Source organism: Aureobasidium melanogenum (assembly GCF_000721775.1).
Source record: "Aureobasidium melanogenum CBS 110374 unplaced genomic scaffold scaffold_7, whole genome shotgun sequence".
In the NCBI taxonomy this organism is placed as follows: Eukaryota; Fungi; Ascomycota; class Dothideomycetes; order Dothideales; family Saccotheciaceae; genus Aureobasidium; species Aureobasidium melanogenum.
The window spans coordinates 455,775-475,708 of NW_024470059.1; the positions used below are offsets into that span (position 1 = coordinate 455,775).

At 51.3% G+C, this 19,934-nt stretch overlaps 6 protein-coding genes across 6 annotated transcripts; 2 read left to right on the forward strand and 4 right to left on the reverse strand.

The window, feature by feature from the left end:
* Positions 1-111: 111 nt before the first annotated feature.
* M437DRAFT_11350 (uncharacterized protein) lies at positions 112-522 on the forward strand (the record flags this gene model as incomplete). The annotated part of the gene is made up of 1 exon (XM_041018609.1): positions 112-522. A coding segment is annotated over one exon (411 nt), but the record flags the coding sequence as incomplete, so codon positions are not given.
* A 1,329-nt stretch (positions 523-1,851) lies between these two features.
* Positions 1,852-2,898, reverse strand: M437DRAFT_45912 (uncharacterized protein; the record flags this gene model as incomplete). Its single annotated transcript, XM_041021174.1, has 2 exons — positions 1,852-2,763; positions 2,815-2,898. The coding sequence occupies 2 exons, from the start codon at positions 2,896-2,898 to the stop codon at positions 1,852-1,854; spliced, it is 996 nt and encodes a 331-aa protein (XP_040880883.1).
* A 316-nt stretch (positions 2,899-3,214) lies between these two features.
* M437DRAFT_45697 (Yip1-domain-containing protein) lies at positions 3,215-4,210 on the reverse strand (the record flags this gene model as incomplete). Its single annotated transcript, XM_041021127.1, has 3 exons — positions 3,215-3,676; positions 3,727-3,837; positions 3,893-4,210. 3 exons carry the CDS (start codon positions 4,208-4,210, stop codon positions 3,215-3,217), a joined length of 891 nt encoding a protein of 296 aa, XP_040880884.1.
* A 919-nt stretch (positions 4,211-5,129) lies between these two features.
* On the reverse strand, positions 5,130-6,177 carry M437DRAFT_65169 (uncharacterized protein; the record flags this gene model as incomplete). The annotated part of the gene is made up of 2 exons (XM_041024552.1): positions 5,130-6,022; positions 6,075-6,177. 2 exons carry the CDS (start codon positions 6,175-6,177, stop codon positions 5,130-5,132), a joined length of 996 nt encoding a protein of 331 aa, XP_040880885.1.
* A 2,244-nt stretch (positions 6,178-8,421) lies between these two features.
* M437DRAFT_45993 (alkaline phosphatase-like protein) lies at positions 8,422-10,486 on the forward strand (the record flags this gene model as incomplete). Its single annotated transcript, XM_041021185.1, has 3 exons — positions 8,422-8,627; positions 8,773-9,866; positions 9,936-10,486. The coding sequence occupies 3 exons, from the start codon at positions 8,422-8,424 to the stop codon at positions 10,484-10,486; spliced, it is 1,851 nt and encodes a 616-aa protein (XP_040880886.1).
* A 2,397-nt stretch (positions 10,487-12,883) lies between these two features.
* M437DRAFT_74429 (uncharacterized protein) lies at positions 12,884-14,482 on the reverse strand (the record flags this gene model as incomplete). The annotated part of the gene is made up of 4 exons (XM_041026235.1): positions 12,884-13,248; positions 13,470-13,671; positions 13,734-14,159; positions 14,219-14,482. 4 exons carry the CDS (start codon positions 14,480-14,482, stop codon positions 12,884-12,886), a joined length of 1,257 nt encoding a protein of 418 aa, XP_040880887.1.
* Positions 14,483-19,934: the final 5,452 nt, after the last annotated feature.

Genomic DNA, 19,934 nt, shown 5'->3' on the forward strand with positions numbered 1-19,934 from the left:
ACCATTTCCTGACAGACACTCGAGTCTACTACTTCATAGCTACAAGGCACGATGTCGGCTGTTGCATCATCCCCTACAGACAACTCATACCATTCTGCCCTCCCAATACTGCCCATAACAACTTCATCCCGAAAATGGCATGCTCTGACCACACGCACACCTTGCCCCACACTACCTTTTTACTACGGTGTTCTTGCCACAAAAATCTACTGTCGGCCTACCTGCACAGCGCGTCTCGCTCGCCGTGCCAATGTCTGCTACTTCGCTTCTGCTCAGGCCGCCCGAAGTGCTGGTTATCGTGCTTGCAAACGCTGTCGTCCTGATGATGAATTGTTCTTTGGCGAGGCCGAGGAAGTGGTCATAAACGCAATGGCGGCGATAGGGAGGCGGCAAGGGAAAGACAGAGGAGCTTTGGCACAAATAGCAGCAGAAGTGGGTGTGTCGAAAAGCTATCTGTGTAGAGTGTTTAAGAAGACTATGGGCATGACTGTGGGAGAGTATATCAAAGAGTTCGAGACGGATGGCAAGGGGGATTTGATAATTTTATCATCTATGGCCGGATCAGAGGCAAATTCGTCAACGATGGTGTTCATCGATGGAGCGCAGCCTTCGAGTGCTATCAACAACTGTCCGAAAGGGGTCCGTGGTGATTGTCTCGATACATCCAACCTCCCAATACCGCCCAGTGAGACTCCGGGCTCGACCTTGATCAGCGAATTCAGCTGAGGATAAGATACCTGGTTCGGTAACATTGAACGACAAGATCTGTCACGGCTTCCATCCTGAAAGGTTCCATCAGACGGGGAAAGGATACACAAACGCCAGCGCGAAACTTTCGAGTCGAGGCCGGATCCTTCCTAAAACTGAATAACAGAATACAACGAAGATGCTGGCCAGGGAGTCGGTGTCAGAACCGATGTGATCACTTCGGTTCTATTTCGTGTGACGGCGTCTCGGCCTTGAGTACAGAAGTGTACACTCTCGTGGTTTCGCCTCTTCAAAGCGGTACATTATTGTATCTGGATCTTTGTTCAGCAGAGACGATCAAGATTAGGGGAGACAGATGACCACACTAACCGGTGCCACATGTTCGGACGAACGTCGAGACATGACGGTGCGATTGAAGATTCTTGCTGTTGGAATTTGCATACCCGGGACAAAAGCTGTGAGAAAGAAACTTCAAAGTAGCAAGACGCAGGATCAGAAGACCGAGGATCAGAGAGAACTTGAAAGCATGCCTCTGATGATTACCTGATGGACAGTCATTCCAGAATTGTCTTGCACGATCAAGCCGCTAGTGCAGAATTCAGCCTTTGAGAAAAGTGATGATGATACGAGATGTACTTGTGAGTGAACAACATGACAGGTATCCAGCATAGCAACAGTTCGTTGTGACGAACTATCTTCGCGGCTGGGAGCATCATACCAGCGCAGGTGCAAGTTGCAAACGAGCTTGTGTAACTCCACCAGCCATGACGTGCAAGGAATCGTGACACAAGTTTGATGGAGATTGACAGATATGTAAAAGCATGTTTGTAAATGATAGATCTTTCTGAGATTCTAATTGTGCCGAGATGTGCTGAGAGGAGTTGTTGTTTGAGGAAAGTCCTTGATCGTTCCGTGTCTTGGGCCCCCCGATTGAAGATTGAGTAGCACTTGATGTGCCTGCATGCAACAGATGGAGAATCGGAGCTGAACCTGAAAGTGGAGATGGTCATTATGTTCGCAATTCTTCGCTTCAGCTAAAGCATACAAATATGAGAAGGCAAAGTACAGCGCTTCAAGACTCCCAACAACTCCAATAAACCGCCCAGCTGTGACCGTCAAACACCAGTATCGTATATTGCATCCTCATTTCTTCAACTTGGCCAACTCTTCCCTGACACTGCCTCCGCTTGCTCTCCACCAGACATCACCGCCCCATCTGATCATTCTCTCGGCCGCATCCAGAGGACCGTCAACAGCAGGTCTGACGTCCAAGTAGAAAACGGGTTCTCCAGTCTCCTCAGGGGGTCCAGAGTAGTAATCAATGACATATCTCTTTTCCCTCTCTGTGCCATCCGGGTGTACTCTTCTCACAAACCAGTCGTGGCGATCAAATGGCGGCTCAGTCTCGTACTTGGAAGGGTACAGCCATCCCATAACCTGCAGCATCCTCGCCTTGGGTGTAAGCTCTGACGGTCTTCCCATGAAGCGCACGAGGGAAGGGTCCTTAGTTTCAGTATTCGCAGCCAAAGCATCCTTCCTCGCCAACATCTCAGCAAGCGGATAGGCATTCTCCTCTCCCTTCTTGCAAACCTCCCATCCTCTCTTCAGACCAGCTGAAAAGCGTCTCTCCCACTCTACAATCTCTTGCCAGGCTCCCTCGTTCAGGAAGTTGTGTACAGCAACCATGGACTCGACGTGCTCGGCCGGGGTGTCGGTGTATCCTTTTCGCAACATGGCATTGTACATTTGCTGTGGTGATGGATATTCCCACATGCCTTGGCCGTCGCCGCGGGGGATGGTCGAAGCTTCGCGCTCTAGAGGCAGGTCGACGCTCTGCTCGGCGTGGTCGCGCTGGTTGGAGATGGATTTGGGCATGTAGTTGAGAGGGTTGAGCTTTGAGATATATGAGGGCGAGCCGGCGGAGGGTTCCTGCTTCTGAGCTTCGGTGGGTGGTACGTAGGGACATGCTGATGCTGAGTCTGAGGGCTTTGTGACGACGGAAGGTGGTGGTGCGGCAGGAGCATCGGCGGCGGGCTTGTGCATGGGACATCCTGGCTGTAGACAATGTCAGTTGCTGATTCTGATGTGCGAACTGAATGAGCTTACTGGAGGGGTGGCGCTGGCGTTAGCGGGCATAGGATGAGGTGCGACGGGCGCAGCTGGTGTCGAATCTGCCCAGAACCAACCCATTGTGTGTGATTATGTGTATATAAGGGTGTTATCGAGTATTCGAAGGATCGCAAGAAGGGCGTGACGAGTTGCAAGGCAGCGGCGAAAAAAAGTCGATAAATGGTCGATAAATAAAGATCAAAGACGCGGAGCTCGGGAGTCTTCGGCGGCGACCAAAAAGTTGCTGACCCAAATCCTGTTTCTTGACTCGGGTGAGATTTTCGCGATTATCTTATCTAATCTGATCTGATGTTGACATTTGATATTCATGAATAACATTTTCTAGCCATTCGTCTAAGCTACTTGTTCTTTCGTCTCTTATTGCCCATATCCCTGTCTAAGCACCAGCCTTGAGGTTGCTGGTAATAGTGCCAGTGCCTCTGCTTGAGAAAATAGCCATAATGCCAAATCCGACGTAGAAAAGAGCTAAGGGGTAAGCAACCAAGCCTCGCATGCCAGTCATTCTTCCCACGGCGCAGAACATGGCACTGCTACTGTATGTACACCATGAAATCGCCAAGCTCGTCAGAATGTAGCCCAACAGTCCATCGAGGGGAAGTGCGATGCCGATGAAAGATGTCAAGACAAGAGGAAGAAGGCAGTAGCCGAGGACGGATGCTGAGCGCCAGATGGTCAGGGTCGCCGAGAAGTGACCGCCGTGTGCAGATGATGGGTCTTGTTGCTGAGCTGCAGTTTCGGCGGGAGAAAGGGGAGGTGACATGAGCGAGAGGATCCAGTGGAGCGAGATGCTGCCCAAAGCGGCCAGTCCGTAGATGTAACCGAAGTGGAGCTTGCCAGACTGTACAAAATCAGTAAAGTGTATATGTACCATCTCCAGGTGCTACTCACCAAGAGCAAGAAAGTGCCGAACAGCAGGAAGAAGAGGATAGGTCCTGCCAGATCAGAGTCGTCCATGATGTGCTGGTCGATTCTAGCCAGAGGGTTCAAGACGGTAAGAGTCTGTCGCATAGCATCAGTATACCGTGTCTCGTCTTCTTGTTCCTCTTTCACACACCTTTGTCTTGATGTGTCCAAAGTTGACACCCAGCTCTTCCAACAACGGCGGCTCTCCAGGATATCCCTCGGTGCCAAATGCCGCCAGCCATCCCATCGTCAAGCCTCCTTGTTCACCCATACGTCCAGACACAGCGGGCTGACCACCGAAGCCTGCGCCATAACTTGAGGGGTATGCTGATGTTTGCGCTCCGCCGTTGAATGCCTGGAAGGGAGTCGACGTGCCGGAAACAGGTTGATTCGAGTATGACGAAGAGTAGAACTGTAGGTTTTGGGCATTGCCATAGGGCTGCTGTTGTTGGGGGTTGTAGTACGCCATTGTGACTGACGGGTCGTGTGTTTTCTCCTTGGATGGACAAGTTGACTCCTTGTTCAATCCTCCAAGCTGTTCTGTTGTTACCCAGCTCTTGCCAAGCCTCCCCACAACAGCCTGCGTCACTTCCATCAAACTTCCCAACACTAAAGGGACACCCTGTCTTGCCTGTCATCACACTCCACCTTGTATCCTGCCTGCCTCATTCGACTGCTTGAAACCAAGACTCGCTTGATATACACACAGCTGTATCTCTACCACGACCACAAACACTCGTTCGCAATACCTCTTTTTTTGGCCATCTCATCGCCTTCGTCAAGCTATATCTTGCTAATGGCACGCCCGTGTGCTGAGCCTCCGGGCATCCCAAAACACAACATTAGGTTAACGCGCGTAGTATGGCACCAACTCCAGATATAGACGGTCAGCCGTGAAGTCATGGCAAGTATGCGAGCGTTGTTTAGAGGACATATTGAGAAAAATTAGCACGATAAGCACGTACGGCCACAGTCAGCTGAAAACTGGGCATCCCGTCCGCTCTGCCATACATAAGCAGTTGAACGGCAGATTAGTACTACGGTGGGTGACCACGTGGGAATCCCTGCTGCTGTACGTTTTGTCCTTTTGAACCAAGTATTGCAGTCCCTTGCTGCTCAAAAAGGCGGGTGGTCGAATAGAGAGTTGACCAGAGGTAGAATTTCTTTTAACGTGATGTGCGGGAAGAAGGACCATGCCGAAACACGACCAATTCCCAGCTTGATCATGCGAGTAGGAGGACAACAGAGTGAGAGTCAAGGAAATCATCTCATTATTCGATGTTATGAATACTATGATACTGCTATGTCAAAGGAGTGTGTTGAGTTTGGCGCCAAAACATTTTCGTTCATTCATCGTGTCGTCAACCATGACGGTCTCGAGGAACAGATTACCATCCACCGCTCTTGGAGTCTCCGCCCTTGCTACCAGAGCCTTGGTTGTCGCCTACCCAGCTGCCGCTGGATCCCTTCTCACCAGAGGAAGAGCCTTTGCTACCAGAGCCCTCGCTGCCGCTTCCCCAGCTGCTTACAGAGGAACCCTGGCTGTTTCCCCAACCACTGCTGGAGGAACCTTCGTCACCACCAGATCCTCCCTTGTTGCCGCTTTCGCCCCAGCCGCCGCTGAAAGAGCCTTGTCCGGAGCTTTCATAGCTGCCACCGTAAGAAGAGCCCTGGTTGTTACTTCCGCTGCCCCAACTGTCGCTGGAGCTTCCGGAGCTTCCCTTACTGCCGGTATCTCCAGAACCCCAGCTATTACCAGAGTTGCCAGAACCGTCTTTTCCAGAGCCGCTACCTTGACCAGAACTCCAACCTTGACTAGCACTAGAGCCCTGGCCCTGCGAGCCTTGATCGGAGCCCCAGCCTTGGCCGTTGGTTAAGGAGTCGCCGTAGCCTCCGGAAGATCCTCTAGCGATGAGACTTCTTGAAGACTTGCCATTGTTGCCCCAGCCATTACCATTGCCTCCGTTTCCAGATCCAGATCCAGTTCCCCAGTTGCCCCCATTACCAGACCCAGTTCCACAGCTACCGAATCCATGACCGGATCCCCAGCCGTAGCCACCTTGGCCACCGTTGCCTCCCCACCAACCATTGAAATCGCCGGTGTTCTTCTTGTTGGTCAAGGTATCGGCCCAGTACTGAGCGTCCTCGTCGGAAAGCTTGCCTCCGAAGCCGGTTGCGAAGTTGCAGAGATCCTTGGCAAGGTCGCCATTGGAGTTGCCATCGGAAGACCAGCCGCCAAAGTTCTGGAAGAAGGACTTGAAGTTGTCTGCCAGATCACCATCTGCGAATTGTGAGTAACTGAATCTGCGATCGAGTATGCTGACAGCACTTACTGTATCCATTGTTGGAGGAATCGCCTCTCTTCTCGGCAGGTGCAGCAATAGCAGAGCTGAGGATGCTGGCGAAAGCAATGAAAAGCAGTTTGGAGGGGATCATTTTGGCTTGTCGATTGTTTGTTGCTTGTGATATGAGGATCAAGTATAAGTTTGATGAGGTAGGCGAAACTCCTGATGTTTTTCTGTGTTGCTGTTGAAGAAGGAGTTGGAGTTGGGTGCGTGGTCGGTATTTATGCTCTCTTCGTCCCAGCAAAGATGGTTACCCCTCTTCGATGTTCGCAGAGCTCGTTCTGTTCTCGTTCGTCGTTCGGTCACAACTCGTGCTCTAGACGTCATGATGCCGTTCCTGTTGTCGTCGTCCGAGGCGTACGAGATGCCTTGAAAACGATTCCGATGATGCTGAATTCATGCTCTGATCCAATCATGGCTCCTCGACCAGTCCATGCTCGTGGTTACCAGATAGATCCCAGCATCTGTGAATGTGGTCCTACATGACGCGAAGCAACTGTATCAACATTCACTCAACATCCGGGTCAGGAGAGAATGCAGGTCCAAGGATGTTTCGAGAGCTCTGCCAATCGAAGTTTGTCGTACCAACGCAATTGCGAGACCAGTTGGACATGGATTGGAGTACAGATATTCGTCCAGAGAGATCCTAGACGCGCGTCCACTCGGGACTCTGCCGTGCTAAAATTCATTGTTGTCAGGGGTCCGATGTGATGAGCCGAGGGCAAAGACCAGACTAGGGTATACAAGCTCTCATATTGAAACACGGCCATGAAGGTCAGAGTGATACACATTAGCAAACTGAAATCGCGAGGCGTGGAGATCTTATACGAGAAGGATGCTAGAGCTGACTGTCAGTTGCGCCCCATCATGCCAGACGGTTCCGGTAGGCCAGACGAGCCGGAGCCATGAAGTCCGTAGCGGCAGCGTGGATCTGCAGAGGTTCTCTTTGCATTCAAGATCGTTGAGGTTCTCAAGTGGTTCCGACCAGTCTGGCCACCAGCAATTTTACCTCTCAGTCATCGAGCGGTCATGGTCCCGCAGTATACCAAGCAGAAAATTGACCTCTTGATGTCGATGCCAAGGAAAGCTGCAGTCTTCGCGGAGACGACTGTACGACGGCGGGGGTAAGCTTCTATTCTGAGTATTTCGGTAAGTCTGACAAGCAATGACCGTCGCAGTAGCATGGTAAGCAAAAGTTCTCACAGAATCGGTTTGCTTGGAGGACACCGCCAATCTAATACTAGCAAGACCTTGATCAAGTCAATGCAACAGTAATACAGACCGACACATCCACAACCAAAGACGAAAACTGTGGTTGATTTCCGAAACGCAGCCATAGTTGAGATTTGCCAGAAAAATACAATCCCCAGTGAAGCAGGCATAGTGTCATCAAACTTCCGGTCTCACGTGTCTAGAACTGGGGGAAGGAACGGAGCACAAAAGGCGTGGGTTGTGCAACCACATGGCATTGGTAGGCAGGGGTAGTTGTTGAGGAGCAACGTCCGACCAGAGAAGCAAGAGCGACCACCGTCTTGCTGCATCTGCAATCACAGCATACCTGTAGCAAGACGGAGATGAAGTAGGGGAGCCGAAGGTGAACCAAGGGCGTGCTCAGGCAACAGGCCGCATTGCAACTTCGTAGAGCCAGCTCAAGTTCAACGTCATGAAGCAAAAGACGACATGGCCAGCACGAAGATATTTTGTGAGAGTCGCAACTTCTCAGACCTCGAAGACGCGTTCTCTGGTGGAGCCATCCGGTAGAATTGCGGCTGCAGGCCTGCAACGCGCTTTCCTCTCGTTCGCAAGCGGGCTCTTTGTTCTTCAGCAAGCCTGAGGTATCAAGGACATTATCCATTCTACTATTCTCATGTCAGCACTTTTGAGCGACAGTGATCGTCTTCAGCAGGCAGACTCGTGTGAACAATAAACTTCGTTATCTTCACTGCCTCCTTGCATGACTCTGATAAAGTTCCTCGAACCGCTGCTATCGTGGCAGAGTTGTCGTCGCATGATAATGGATTACATCGAGCAATCCGCCATCGAAAGCACGCCATTCGACATGAGAAGCGAAACATCAGACATGGGTCTTGTGAGACTTTACCGCATCAAGACATTTGTTGGCCGACTACAGCAGACTCAGTTTAGCTTCGACAAGCCGTCGTCCCCGCTTGCAGATCCTACAATGATATCTGAGGGGTCTGTTTGATTTTTGCCGTCCTGGAGAAGGTCACCTGCTCTGCCCATTCAATGCTCGGCTTCTCCCCTTCTTCGTTCTTTCACCATAATCACAAAGTCTTCAGTTACATGCTCACGCTCCACGAGACACCTCGCAAGCATGGCCGCATCTCAGGCTTCAAACGCAACCGATGGCGCTCAGAAGCGACCCAACTTCCTTGTCGTTGTGGCTGATGACCTCGGCTTCAGCGATCTCTCGTGCTTCGGTGGTGAGATCAGGACTCCAAATATCGACAAGATAGCAAGCAATGGTATTCGCTTTACCGACTTTCACGCAGCTGCAGCATGCTCACCCTCACGTGCCATGTATGTTATGTCTTGAGGCCGGCTTTGGGATCCAATGCAAACGTCAGACATTTGAGATGCTCAGACATGCTTGCTTGATACCTACTGCTGGACGAAGCGAAGCTTGGATCAAGGTGACAAAGTAATGTGCTGATCATCTCTACAGGATCATGACCGGAACAGACCATCATATTGCGGGTCTGGGAAATCTCATTGAATGGACAAATATATCCGGTCAGAATGCACCGGCAGAAGGTAATGCCAAGTGCTTTGATACCGCTCCTCAGAGAGGTATGCCGGGCTATGAAGGCTACCTCAACGAAAGAGTTGCTACATTGCCAGAGATCTTGCAGGATGCTGGATATTCGACCCTGATGTCAGGTAAATGGCACCTTGGTCTGACACCTGAGCGTAGTCCAAAGGCAAGAGGCTTTGAAAGAAGTTTTGCGCATCTTCCTGCATGCTCCAATCACTACGCATACGAGCCTCATCTCCAAACACCTGACAAGATTCCTGAATTCATGACCATGTCATTCATTGCTCTCCATTCAGAGGATGGTGAGTATGTGAAGAAACTACCGGATGGGTGGTACAGCAGCAACGGTTATGGGGATAAAATGCTCTCATATCTGAAAGAGCGTAAGGAGAACAAGGATGAAAGACCCTTCTTCGGGTATCTTCCTTTCACGGCACCCCACTGGCCTCTCCAAGCTCCTGATGAATACATTTCTCACTACAAAGGTGCCTATGATGATGGGCCAGAAGCCTTGAGACAGACACGTCTGCAAAGAATGAAAGAGATTGGCTTGATCGCTCATGACGTCGAACCACATGAGGTGATTGCGGACGAGGTGAAAGCCTGGGATGCTCTGACATCCGAGGAAAAGGCCAAGTCCGTCAAAGCAATGGAGGTCTTCGCTGCCATGGTCGAGTGCATCGATGCCAATGTTGGCAAGGTCGTTGATTATCTCGAGGAGACTGGAGAACTCGAGAATACAATGGTCTGTTTCATGTCTGACAATGGTGCTGAGGGTGCAGCTTACGAAGCATACCCTATCGTACAGGGTGAAATGATGCAGCACCTGAAGAAGTACTATAACAACTCGATCGAGAACATCGGTCGTGGTGACAGTTTTGTCTGGTATGGACCACGATGGGCTCAAGCAGCAACAGCACCGAGTCGTCTCTACAAAGCCTTCACCACAGAAGGTGGTGTTCGTGTGCCCTTCGTTGTACGCTTTCCTGCAAACATCGAAACTCGTTCTGATGGCTTCATCGATGGTCCTGTAGAGGTCGCTAGTTCTGGTTCTCATGTCAGCGTGGAGAAAGGCAGCATCACCCATGACTTTGCCACCGTCATGGACCTCTGTCCTACAATTCTCGAGATGGCAGGGGTCACACACCCAGCACCTACTTACAAAGGTCGCGAGATCGTGCCCATGCGTGGCCAAAGCATGCTGTCTTTCATTGAGGGCCGAGCTCACTCGACCCATCCTGAGGATCACATCACAGGTTGGGAGACTTGCGGCCGTGCAGCCGTCCGCTGCGGCGATTGGAAAATCGTCTTCATCCCAAAGCCCAAGGGTCCCGAGAAGTGGCAACTGTATCACCTTTCGAAAGATCCTGGCGAGATTTACGATCTTGCTGAACAAGAGCCTGAGCGCCTGGCTCGCATGATCAAGATGTGGGATCAGTACGTTCTCGAGACTGGTGTTATTCCACTAGCGCCTGAGTTGGGTGCGTTCCTTGAGGCCACAGAGGCGCAGATGCCAGAAAATGCATGGATGGAGTACGAGTATTGGAAGGATGGAGCCAGAGATGAGCCTGAGAAGTTCTTCAGACAGCCTCCACGATTCCAGAGGACCGTTCAGCCTATATAGGTCTTACAGAGCCATAGCGGTATCAACTCGTCTTCGTGATCATCCTGCAAATCGCACATATTGGACCATTAATCAACTCGATCTACATCTACGTGGGTAACATGTACAGGAGATCGGTCGAACAGCTGTGAGATCGCACTGTGCCAGATAGAGAGATATGCAGCACTCGCGGATATTTGCCACCGGGCTTTGAAATTATATCTAGAACGCAGAGATTGCGTTGAGCGAAAGAGAGCACCCGATACTCGTTGGTTGGATTTGCTGATGGTATGCAGATAGGCAAGATGGCTAGCACGATTTGCTCACAAGACTCGATACTGAAGCAACCAGAAGATACCAAAACCCTGGGTTAAGAGCAGCAAATGACACTTGAAACGAGTGTTGAAGCCAGGAAAGACACACCGGAGCAAGTTCCGTTGGCGACTGAATCGGAATCCGGCAGTCATGCCCCGGAAGGCAACCCAGATTTTTGGGCCGATCGATAGACGCCGTGGAAGCTGTATCTCGATGCTAGTACTAGCGGATAGACGTCGTTAGTGAGCTGTGTATCCATATGCGCCAGAAACCCCTTGCGAAAGAATTGTTTGGTGTGACCCTTAGCTCTCTGGAACCTGCCGATGGAATGGGCATCGACCGCAGGGCTCGACAGGATGCCTGGGCACGAAAGCTGTGGTGTGACGACTATTTGCTTTCATACATAGCATGCCTGTGTTCTTGTCTGTTGCTTCGCTCGGATGCGGTCGGAAAACTAGGGGAGAGCAACAGGATGTGATCATTTCACGGCGCGCATGTCAGAGGAAGTTTGCGCAGGAGCAGTGTCGCGACGGCCGCTGTTTTGAACGCGAGCTTTAGATATGTCGGCAGCATCATCCGCTGTCAGTGACGGTCGTTGAAGGATTTGCGCCAGCGGCTCTGTTTGGTGTGAGTGTGGCGCAGCAGTCACTAAGATCGATCACGATTAAAAGAGACGCCGGCGGATTGTTATAAACAAGAGATTTCTTGGTCAGCTAGAAGGCACCAACGGGGTAGTTCAGATCTTGCGCGCGGGTAGATCCTAGGCAGGCGTTTTGACAGCAGCGGCGCAGACAAGGGTTCAGAGAAGCCTTATTAGTAGAACAGGTAAGACGGTGCCGTAGTCGCCGGAGACTAGAGGGAGTGCTAAGAGAAAGTAGATTGGAGTTTGCTTTGCCTAGTGTCGTGCTCCTCAGCTCGTTCCTTGCAAGACACTTGCGCGCCGGACCGCCGCTGCACGGTACATCCGTCTAATGTCGATTGCCTGCTGCTTATATTCATGCTTAACTGCTTTAGACGCCCGAGGCCGTCAATCTTTTGACTTCTGATCGCGCCAAAGATGATTCCTGGTTTCGCTAGGTAATGTACCTACTGTTGGTCGACCGGCGCCAGCGAAACTAAATCATCATTCCTGCTGCCGCCAGGAACCCCTCAGTTCTTGATGTTGGCACGTTGGATGGTCTTGGACTAAAGCAAGCACTACACGATTCGCTGCTGACTTACCCATCGGAGTGCGTCTCTGGTTGGTCGGCCTATATGAAACGGCTGATTATTTACTCGACTTGTAGGGTGCCAATCCACGTGAGAGTCTAAATAATTAAGGTCATGATAGTTTGCTGGCCCTGGCGGGTTTCAAAACGGACGACGGCTCGTCCTGGTGCTTCAGACCATCGATTAGGCTACCTTACCGTCTCACGAATACTTTAAAACATGCTTGCCCCTCAAGACAGTTTGGTTCCGATTCTGATTGTTTTTGTCCATTTTGCAATGTGAAAAAATCTGAACTCATGATACTTCCACATTTCGTTCTCTCCGCCAGCCATGAAAAACACAAAAAGGAAAAAAACAATCCACCCGAGTACCTTATGCTTCGCAGGGAAAATGAAAGCAACAATGAACAAGGCCCGCCGGGCATGCCGAGAATACAACTACAATCAAAAGTGTTTCTTCAACCTCTCCGGAATTGATGCAGGATCGAGAACCGAAAGTCGAGATCGAACGCGATACGCCTGAGATGACACCGACCGAAATCAAGGAATTGGAAAGACGTTGATTAAAAAAACATCGCCCATGGAATGGTATCATGAAAAAGCAGTGCTTCCAACCACGGAACGAGATGAATGTTGCGGTTGCAATGATGAGCGAAAGACGCTTGCAAGCTCGACCGCAAGAGCAGTAGCAGGAGCTGCGTCCGGAGGTTTTCGCGCGGACTTGGAAAAAAAGAATTATTGATATCAGCGCTTGGTCCGAGACGGACTACAAGGGCGCTGACTCGTCGCGGGCTGGGAACCAGAACTATTGGTTGTGTCGATATGCCTGATTCTGGGGTTGCTCAGGATCTATTGTCCCGTCAGCCTCAGTGTCATGACGATGGAGCGTGATTATCTAACGTTGCTGATAGATCTGACCGCCCTGAGCATAGGGGCTTTGAGGATAGCCTCCATTGGCGGCATACATCTGGCCAGCGGGGTAAGACTGTGCTCCGTCTACTTGCTGCTGTGATGGAGTGTATTGCTGAGGAGTAGGTGGAGCAGCGGGAGCGTAGCCGATGGGCGGTAGTTGAGCACTGCTCATGGCCTGCGGAGGCATCATGTGTTGTTGCGGGTACTGTGCCGGGGCGGGCTGGGTCGGGGTGCCGGCTTCTTGAGCAGCACGACCGGCTTCCTGACGTTGACGCTCCTCTTCCTGCTTGCGCGCATTCTCCTCCTCCTTCTTTTTGGCCTTCCACTCCTTGCGGATTTCTTTGAATTCTATACACGGTGAGTTAGCGCGGTTCAACCACGTGCAGCTTGTGTTACGGGGTGCATGCGCTAGGGAGATTTAAGCATGGCTGGCGTGCTAGCTTCCGCGACAAGGAGGGTGGTTTAACCAGCCCAGCGGTCGGGGTAAGCACTAAGGAAATAATGCGACACTGCGACGCAGAATGCGTGCCACTCGAATAATTCTTTTTTTCTTTTCTTTGTTTGCATACCTTCGGGAGTGCGCTTTGCGCCGTGCGACTGCATAGTGACATGCGCATTCAGATGGTTAAGTGTGCCATATGCCTTTTCACAGCCATTCCATCCGCACTTGTACATGCGCTCAATCTCTTCATATCGTCGACGCGGACGCTTGTGCTGCTGCGCACCAGGAATCGGGACAAACGAATATACGGTAGACATTGGATGTCCTCCCTGCGAAGAGTTAGAAAACGCGTTCCGACGCGTCAATTGAGTCTTACAAAGCCTTGACTTACACCTGGGGGTCTTGGAACGGCGGCTGCCATTCCTGGCGGTCCACCAGCGGCTGACACGGGGTAGTGCATAGGTTGAGCGTGGTATGCTCCCCATTCGGGGCGCGGCGCGTACATGGGCTGGCCAGGCTGGCCTGGATATTGGTGCATCTCATGCTGGGGAGGGTATGGGGAGTATGCGTGTTGCTGAGGGTATTGCGGCGTCTGCGCAGCTATTGTGGGATCTATGGCAATGGCCGAGTCAGAACGCGTGTCGCGCAACGCGCTGGCAAGAGGCATGGACCGACTTGATTGAGCCATTGCAGCGTGTGGATGGCCACCTGGCTGCTGGTAACGTGGAGCGCCCTGCTCGGGGTATGGTCGCTGAGCTTGTTGCGGCTGGCCTTGGGGTTGCTGCTGGTACTCGGGGAATGAGGCAGAGCGCGCAGACTGTCAGGCGCGTCAGTGAGCAAGACTTTGGCAGTGAAGAGAGGAAGGAATTGTCTTACGTCTGGGTGGTATTGGGCAGCTTGGTTCTGGTCTGGGGAGGAGAGGGTCTCAGAAAGGTTGCCGGTATAGGACGAGGAAGCGTAGGGCGAATTCAAACCTGGTTGCTGCGAATACTCTTGCTTGAGCGGCGGTTGGTGAGCGTATTCCTGCTGGCGAGCGTCCATTGACTGCGGATGGCCGTTCATCTGTTGCGACGCGAGTAGCGCGCTTAGAGACGTGTCGGTAGCGGGCTGAGCTGGTGAAGTGGTGTAAGTCGGGGACATGCTACGCCAAAAGCAGAGTCGCGGTCGAGGGTTAAGCACTACTGCTAGTGAGGGGACTTGGAGGGTAGACGAAAACGCTGGCGGCGGCGCGTTGCGGACAGGCAGGTAGTTAGCGAGCGGCCGAGGAAAGGTTGTGTTTTTGCCCAAGGAAATGTGATGTGCATAAGCGGACAAGCTCCACCAAAAGGACGATCTGGCGCGGGAGCAGAGCGGTGTAGTGCACAAAAGGTTCCCAAAGACGGACTGGCCTGACGCTGGGCGATAAAAAACGGCGGGAGACGGTGCGCGTTTTTGACAGATCAGTACGGCAAGCCCGGACGGCGACAAGACCAGGGGGCAACAAGGGCTGTCCGTGTCGATGGATTAACGTTACGATAGAGTGAGCCTAACGACAAGGGTGGGCCAGCTGCCTCAAATCATGCGTGAGACGGCGTCAAACTTTATTTAATAACGATGATGCTGATCTTTGGTCTGCAAAAGCAGGGTGGCTCGTGTGTCGGGTTCAGACGTGTCGCGGCACGAGGCCAAGAAAGGCAGCGACAAGAGAGGGGTGCGTGGTGCCGGGACACTGGAGACCGCCGGCGACGACCAAGGAACAATCGACACCCTTCAAGATCTTGATGGTTGGCACCAGAATGTGACAGGTTGCAAAATAGTCGTTCCTTCGCCCGTCGACCTGCTCTTCCCTACTCGATTCGGTGCAGCGAATCAATCCTCCGGCCGCTCCCGTGCGTAAGCAGAAAAACTGACTCTGACAAACCCATCCGAGGGGGTTTTCTTGGTCTACTACTCGTTTTCGGACTTGGTTTGGAATCCATTGTGCGAGTATGCACATGCGCAGACCTGCATGGTGATGCACCTGCCCACTTTTAGAACGAGACAATTGCTGTCTTACGCCCGCACTATTGCTCTGTCCGAGTATCAATTTCCCTCGCTTTACGGACGAGAAACGCTCTGTTCAAAAAAATACATCTCTGTCGATCACAAGTTCTTCTATCTCTGCCCAATCCATTTCGCCATCTTTGTTCCCAGAATGCACATCGCTTTGCCCCTCCATCCCAGACGTCACTCATGCATTGCACCTTGAGACTGTTACGCTGATATCAACGACTCTCACTTGCAATTCATGGTCCGAGAGCGCTAACCCGCATATGTGGTCAAGCATGAGTCGTTCTATGTATGCAACAGGCTTGATCTGCCGATGCTTTGACCGTCTTCTGCTTCTACGCGAGTCCACTTTACGTCTACCTTTCTCCGATGCCGGTCTAGAGGACTTGTAGCACTCTCGATTCTCGTTCTGGGCCACTCTGTTTGCTCTCTGCACATACGAGAATATGAATGCAAACTTGTGCCTAAATAGCTGTCTACCTTGCACTGTTCAGCAACAATTGGCCGTTGCAGTGTTTGCCAAATCCCTTCGGCCGCGCCCGATCAGCTTGCGCCATCGTCCAATTCCATTCCCTACTGCTCGGCCCAAGCTCGCTATTATACCACATTGACCTTCATGAATTTGAAGATAGATGTGGATCACTGCGCAAGCGAAGTCAACCCACCGGCAATAAACTCTTGATAGCGCAATGCGGGGAAGACTTTGATCTCAATCCACGTCCAAGGTGCCACCTCTCTATCAGAGAATGCGACTGCTCCAGGCATGTCCACCTCGATCCCGTATCGGACGTCATTGTACTTCTCTACAATGCTCTTTCGTCTACATCTCGAGTCAGACCTCGTAAGGAGAATACCATCAGGGACTGACTCGACAGGCAATTGACTGATGCTGAGAATCGAAATTTAACCCGGGACATTATTACCAGACTTTCCCGCTTTCCCCACCTCACCTGAGGGTGCGCAGCTACAAGCCATGTCTTTGTCCAAGCTCAGTCTGAAATTCTGTGAGATTGCACCTGCCCAATAGAGAGCATACCACGAATCGGTTCCCATCGATCCGTGGTTTTCTATAGAATTGAACCGTAAACGCGACAGCTGCGTCTCGCCAGGGTATAGACGTGTCAGATAAGTTGTTACTTGCAAGTCGCAGCGGCATACCTTCTACAGAAACACGGCATTTAACAGAGCTCATCCAGACTCCCACTGGTCAAAATCACTTCGGTTTCGATATTTGTCGATTTTGTTGCTTTGCGATTGGTTGGTCACAAGACGTGGCCCAGGCCGTGGTTCCGGACACAAATCTCTGTGGCGGTGAGAGAAACATTGGAAGCTGACGCTGACATGTTTCAATAATTATGATACCTAATAATAATTGAATTGGTCACTCAGAACGCCCACCTCGGCATGAAGGGGAACGATAGGGGGGGGAGATGTAGTGAAGAGCTGTCAAACCCTTCTTCCACTTTAAAACAAGCTAGATCACCTGCAAGGCAGTCATCTTTACATGCATCTAGCACGTGTGGCCTAATTTCTGTAACTGACGCTAGCCCCTACAGCCGCATCGAGGACATCCTGGATGCGACTCAAAGCGTGGCTCTGTAAGGGCCGGCGTAAGAGATCGGTGCTGTTGTATCCTTCCGACTGGACTCGAGATGGCAGGGCTTCTGGTCGATGGCTCTTCCCGTCTAGCCGTCCGCCGAAATGACTGACCCTGCTCAAGCTTGCCTTTAGCGTGCCGCGTCCTCAACATCTGCAACAACACTGACCACTTTTTGTTCTCTGAAAACCGGCATGCCAACGCGAGATCTGAAATAGTCGTTGGAAGATACTCATGAGATACAGTATCAATGTCTCAGCCTCTTTCATTCGCCTGCCGACATGCCATCTAGGCCGCGTCTGAACGATCCAAAGCTCGCAGACTAGGAGGGGGTGCATGCAAGCTGCGCCTTTGAACACCTCGCTCGCTGATATAATTTCAAGGTTGGAGCGAAGTGAAAGTGTCGTCTGACATCCCGCAGAGCCTCAACGCTTCAACGTCAAGTAAGAGAATCACCGCGTTAGACCCTGCGTACGAGTACGAATGGAAAATGAAGATGTACCTTTCCAGTCCGAAGGATTGGTTTTACCGACGAGCCCTCAAGTACGAGATACAAACAAGACCGCATATTCACTCATTGCTCATGCCTAAAGAGAAGAACAAACCTCTTTTGGTTTACGCACATGCAAGCAATGCAGACATGCAGATGAGCGTCATGAAACCTGCACATTTGCCTTATGGATATTGTTCAACGATAGCGCGAGATGTATCAAGTAGCACGATACAAATGCTACAGTACCATGGCCTCTAAGCGATTTTAGGAATAGGCAGCGCGGGAGATGGCAGCGACGGCGCGCCTGTCAGTATGCATCAATATGCAAGGACCCAAGATTTCGATGGGGTTGTGTCTGATCATCTTTTTGTTAAACCCGAGCATTCAATCACGATTCATACTTGTAGAGACAAGGGTCTCAGAACCACCGAGTGCACAGTTGCGAAGCATGGTCCGTTCCAACTCCAGAACATCATTCGATTCCCACTTCTCGCATTTCGCAACCTACAACGGACGAAGCAGGATTCGGATCCAACGTTTCTTCATGCAGGTCTTTTTGGCCACGGCGGAACCGGTCAAAGTCAGCGACGACCCTGCAGCCGCTCACCATCAGCCACTCGACCTGCCACCTCAACCTCTGTATTGCGCTATGGATGTACGTAAGAATAGACGACACGACTTCATATATGAAGTGGAGTGAAGACTCTAGGTGGCGGTGTCTGGATCCCAATGCCCTTACACTGCCCTGCTTCCAAGATGCTGTTCATGGTCTAGCTTTCTCAATGGCCGCACGAATGACAAGGAGAATCAGACCATGGCTTTCTTGAACTTCCAGGCTCTCCACTGAGAAATCTCGTGTGACATTCTCGCAGAGTCTCAGAAGGTAGATCGATGCTGGATGGTTCTGTACTCGGAGTAGTGGCTCTGCATGACGATGCAGAGTACGGCCACACACTAACATGTCTGCTCGAGTCACAACACGGTATATAGACCCCGCTGCCGACCCAGCCAGCATGTTAGCTGCCAACATTTGCTCATGCCGACGGCGCTGCTCTACGGTCCCACCATTCTCGAACTGATCAAGTCGATGTCTCATGCTCGGTTGAGCATTCATCGATCGTCAACCTTATTTGACAGTCTGTAGTATTGGTTGCTGTATGGACCAGCGACAGTTTTCTGTTTATCGACCATGAGACTTGCTTGACGAGATTTGCACGGACAACACACCTGGTCCTCTCATCTTGTACCCTATGGCTATTATTGGCTTGTGTATTTGAGACTTAGATTATTGTTACGGCGAAAATTGGTCAAGGTACTCTAGTGAACCTCTATCTGTTTGGCGAAGACAGCATCCCTTCCGCGGCCTGCCAACATACCGTACAGAACTCATATCACACAGTTCTGTCCTTCTGTCGCGAGTAGCATCTTTGACCCGCTTCCCTTGCTGCATACAACATCAGCGGTCTAGGGTTTCACTGCAGGAACCGGAAAGCCGGCACGAGACAGCAGAATGTTGGCCACGCTCATGGCTCTGATGTGACAAGACGGTGCAGTGGTGCCGCCCTTGCAATCATTCCATTTCGACCATAGACATTGGAAATCTGGAATGTTCAACAGCCCTCAGGAACATTGAATTTGACCTGCATGCGGTAGAGTTGCAGTCTACTCGTCTGGCACTGAGCCAAGCTTGTCAGAAAGGACCCAGACTCCTGTGAGGTGGTCGACAATCTGTGATCCTGGTGCTGCATGCTTACGTCGTCCACGTGCATGCTCTGGGTCATCACTCCAGAGATCATCACTTCCCGTCTGTAGCCTTCAGTAACCGTGAGTTGCAGGTTCTGCATTTCCTTATACACATATTGATTATGCCGTCTTCTGGTGTCTGTATAATATGGCGCGTTCTGGACTCCATACGAATACGCTGCAGTCCATCAAGATTGTAAATATGCCGGGCCGACTTTAGTTTGGCTCATTCATTCAATACATTGTTCCGTGTATCAAAGAGTAACAAACCATCTTCGACGCTCTCGAGCCGTGTTCGAGGAAGATTCTCTTCTCGACATTGGCCTGCCTAGTCATGCTCATGCATTTTCATTTTTGAAGCTTTCGGACACCATCCACTCTTGGGCTTGTTCGAGCCATTGCATATCCCGCGACACATCCATCTTGTATTTGCCTATTCGGTGGAATTTGTCGCGACCATGCTTGGCATTACCCATATTAACAATAAACGTATGTATCGAAGGTGCAGAAAAGGCATTGTGACGTGTTTTGGAATCTTTCCGCTGTCGATGATTGAGGAAGTCGCTCGTCTAGCCGCGATATGCGGAAAGGGCAATCAAATAAGCTTTTGATACTTGCCTTACGTGCCTCACGGATTCATCTTTCGCGCAAAGAATGGCACATGCAAAGCGCTTTCCTTGCATGAAAGGGATATCTCGGCGGCGGATGTTCACGTTTCCACCACTGCGCTC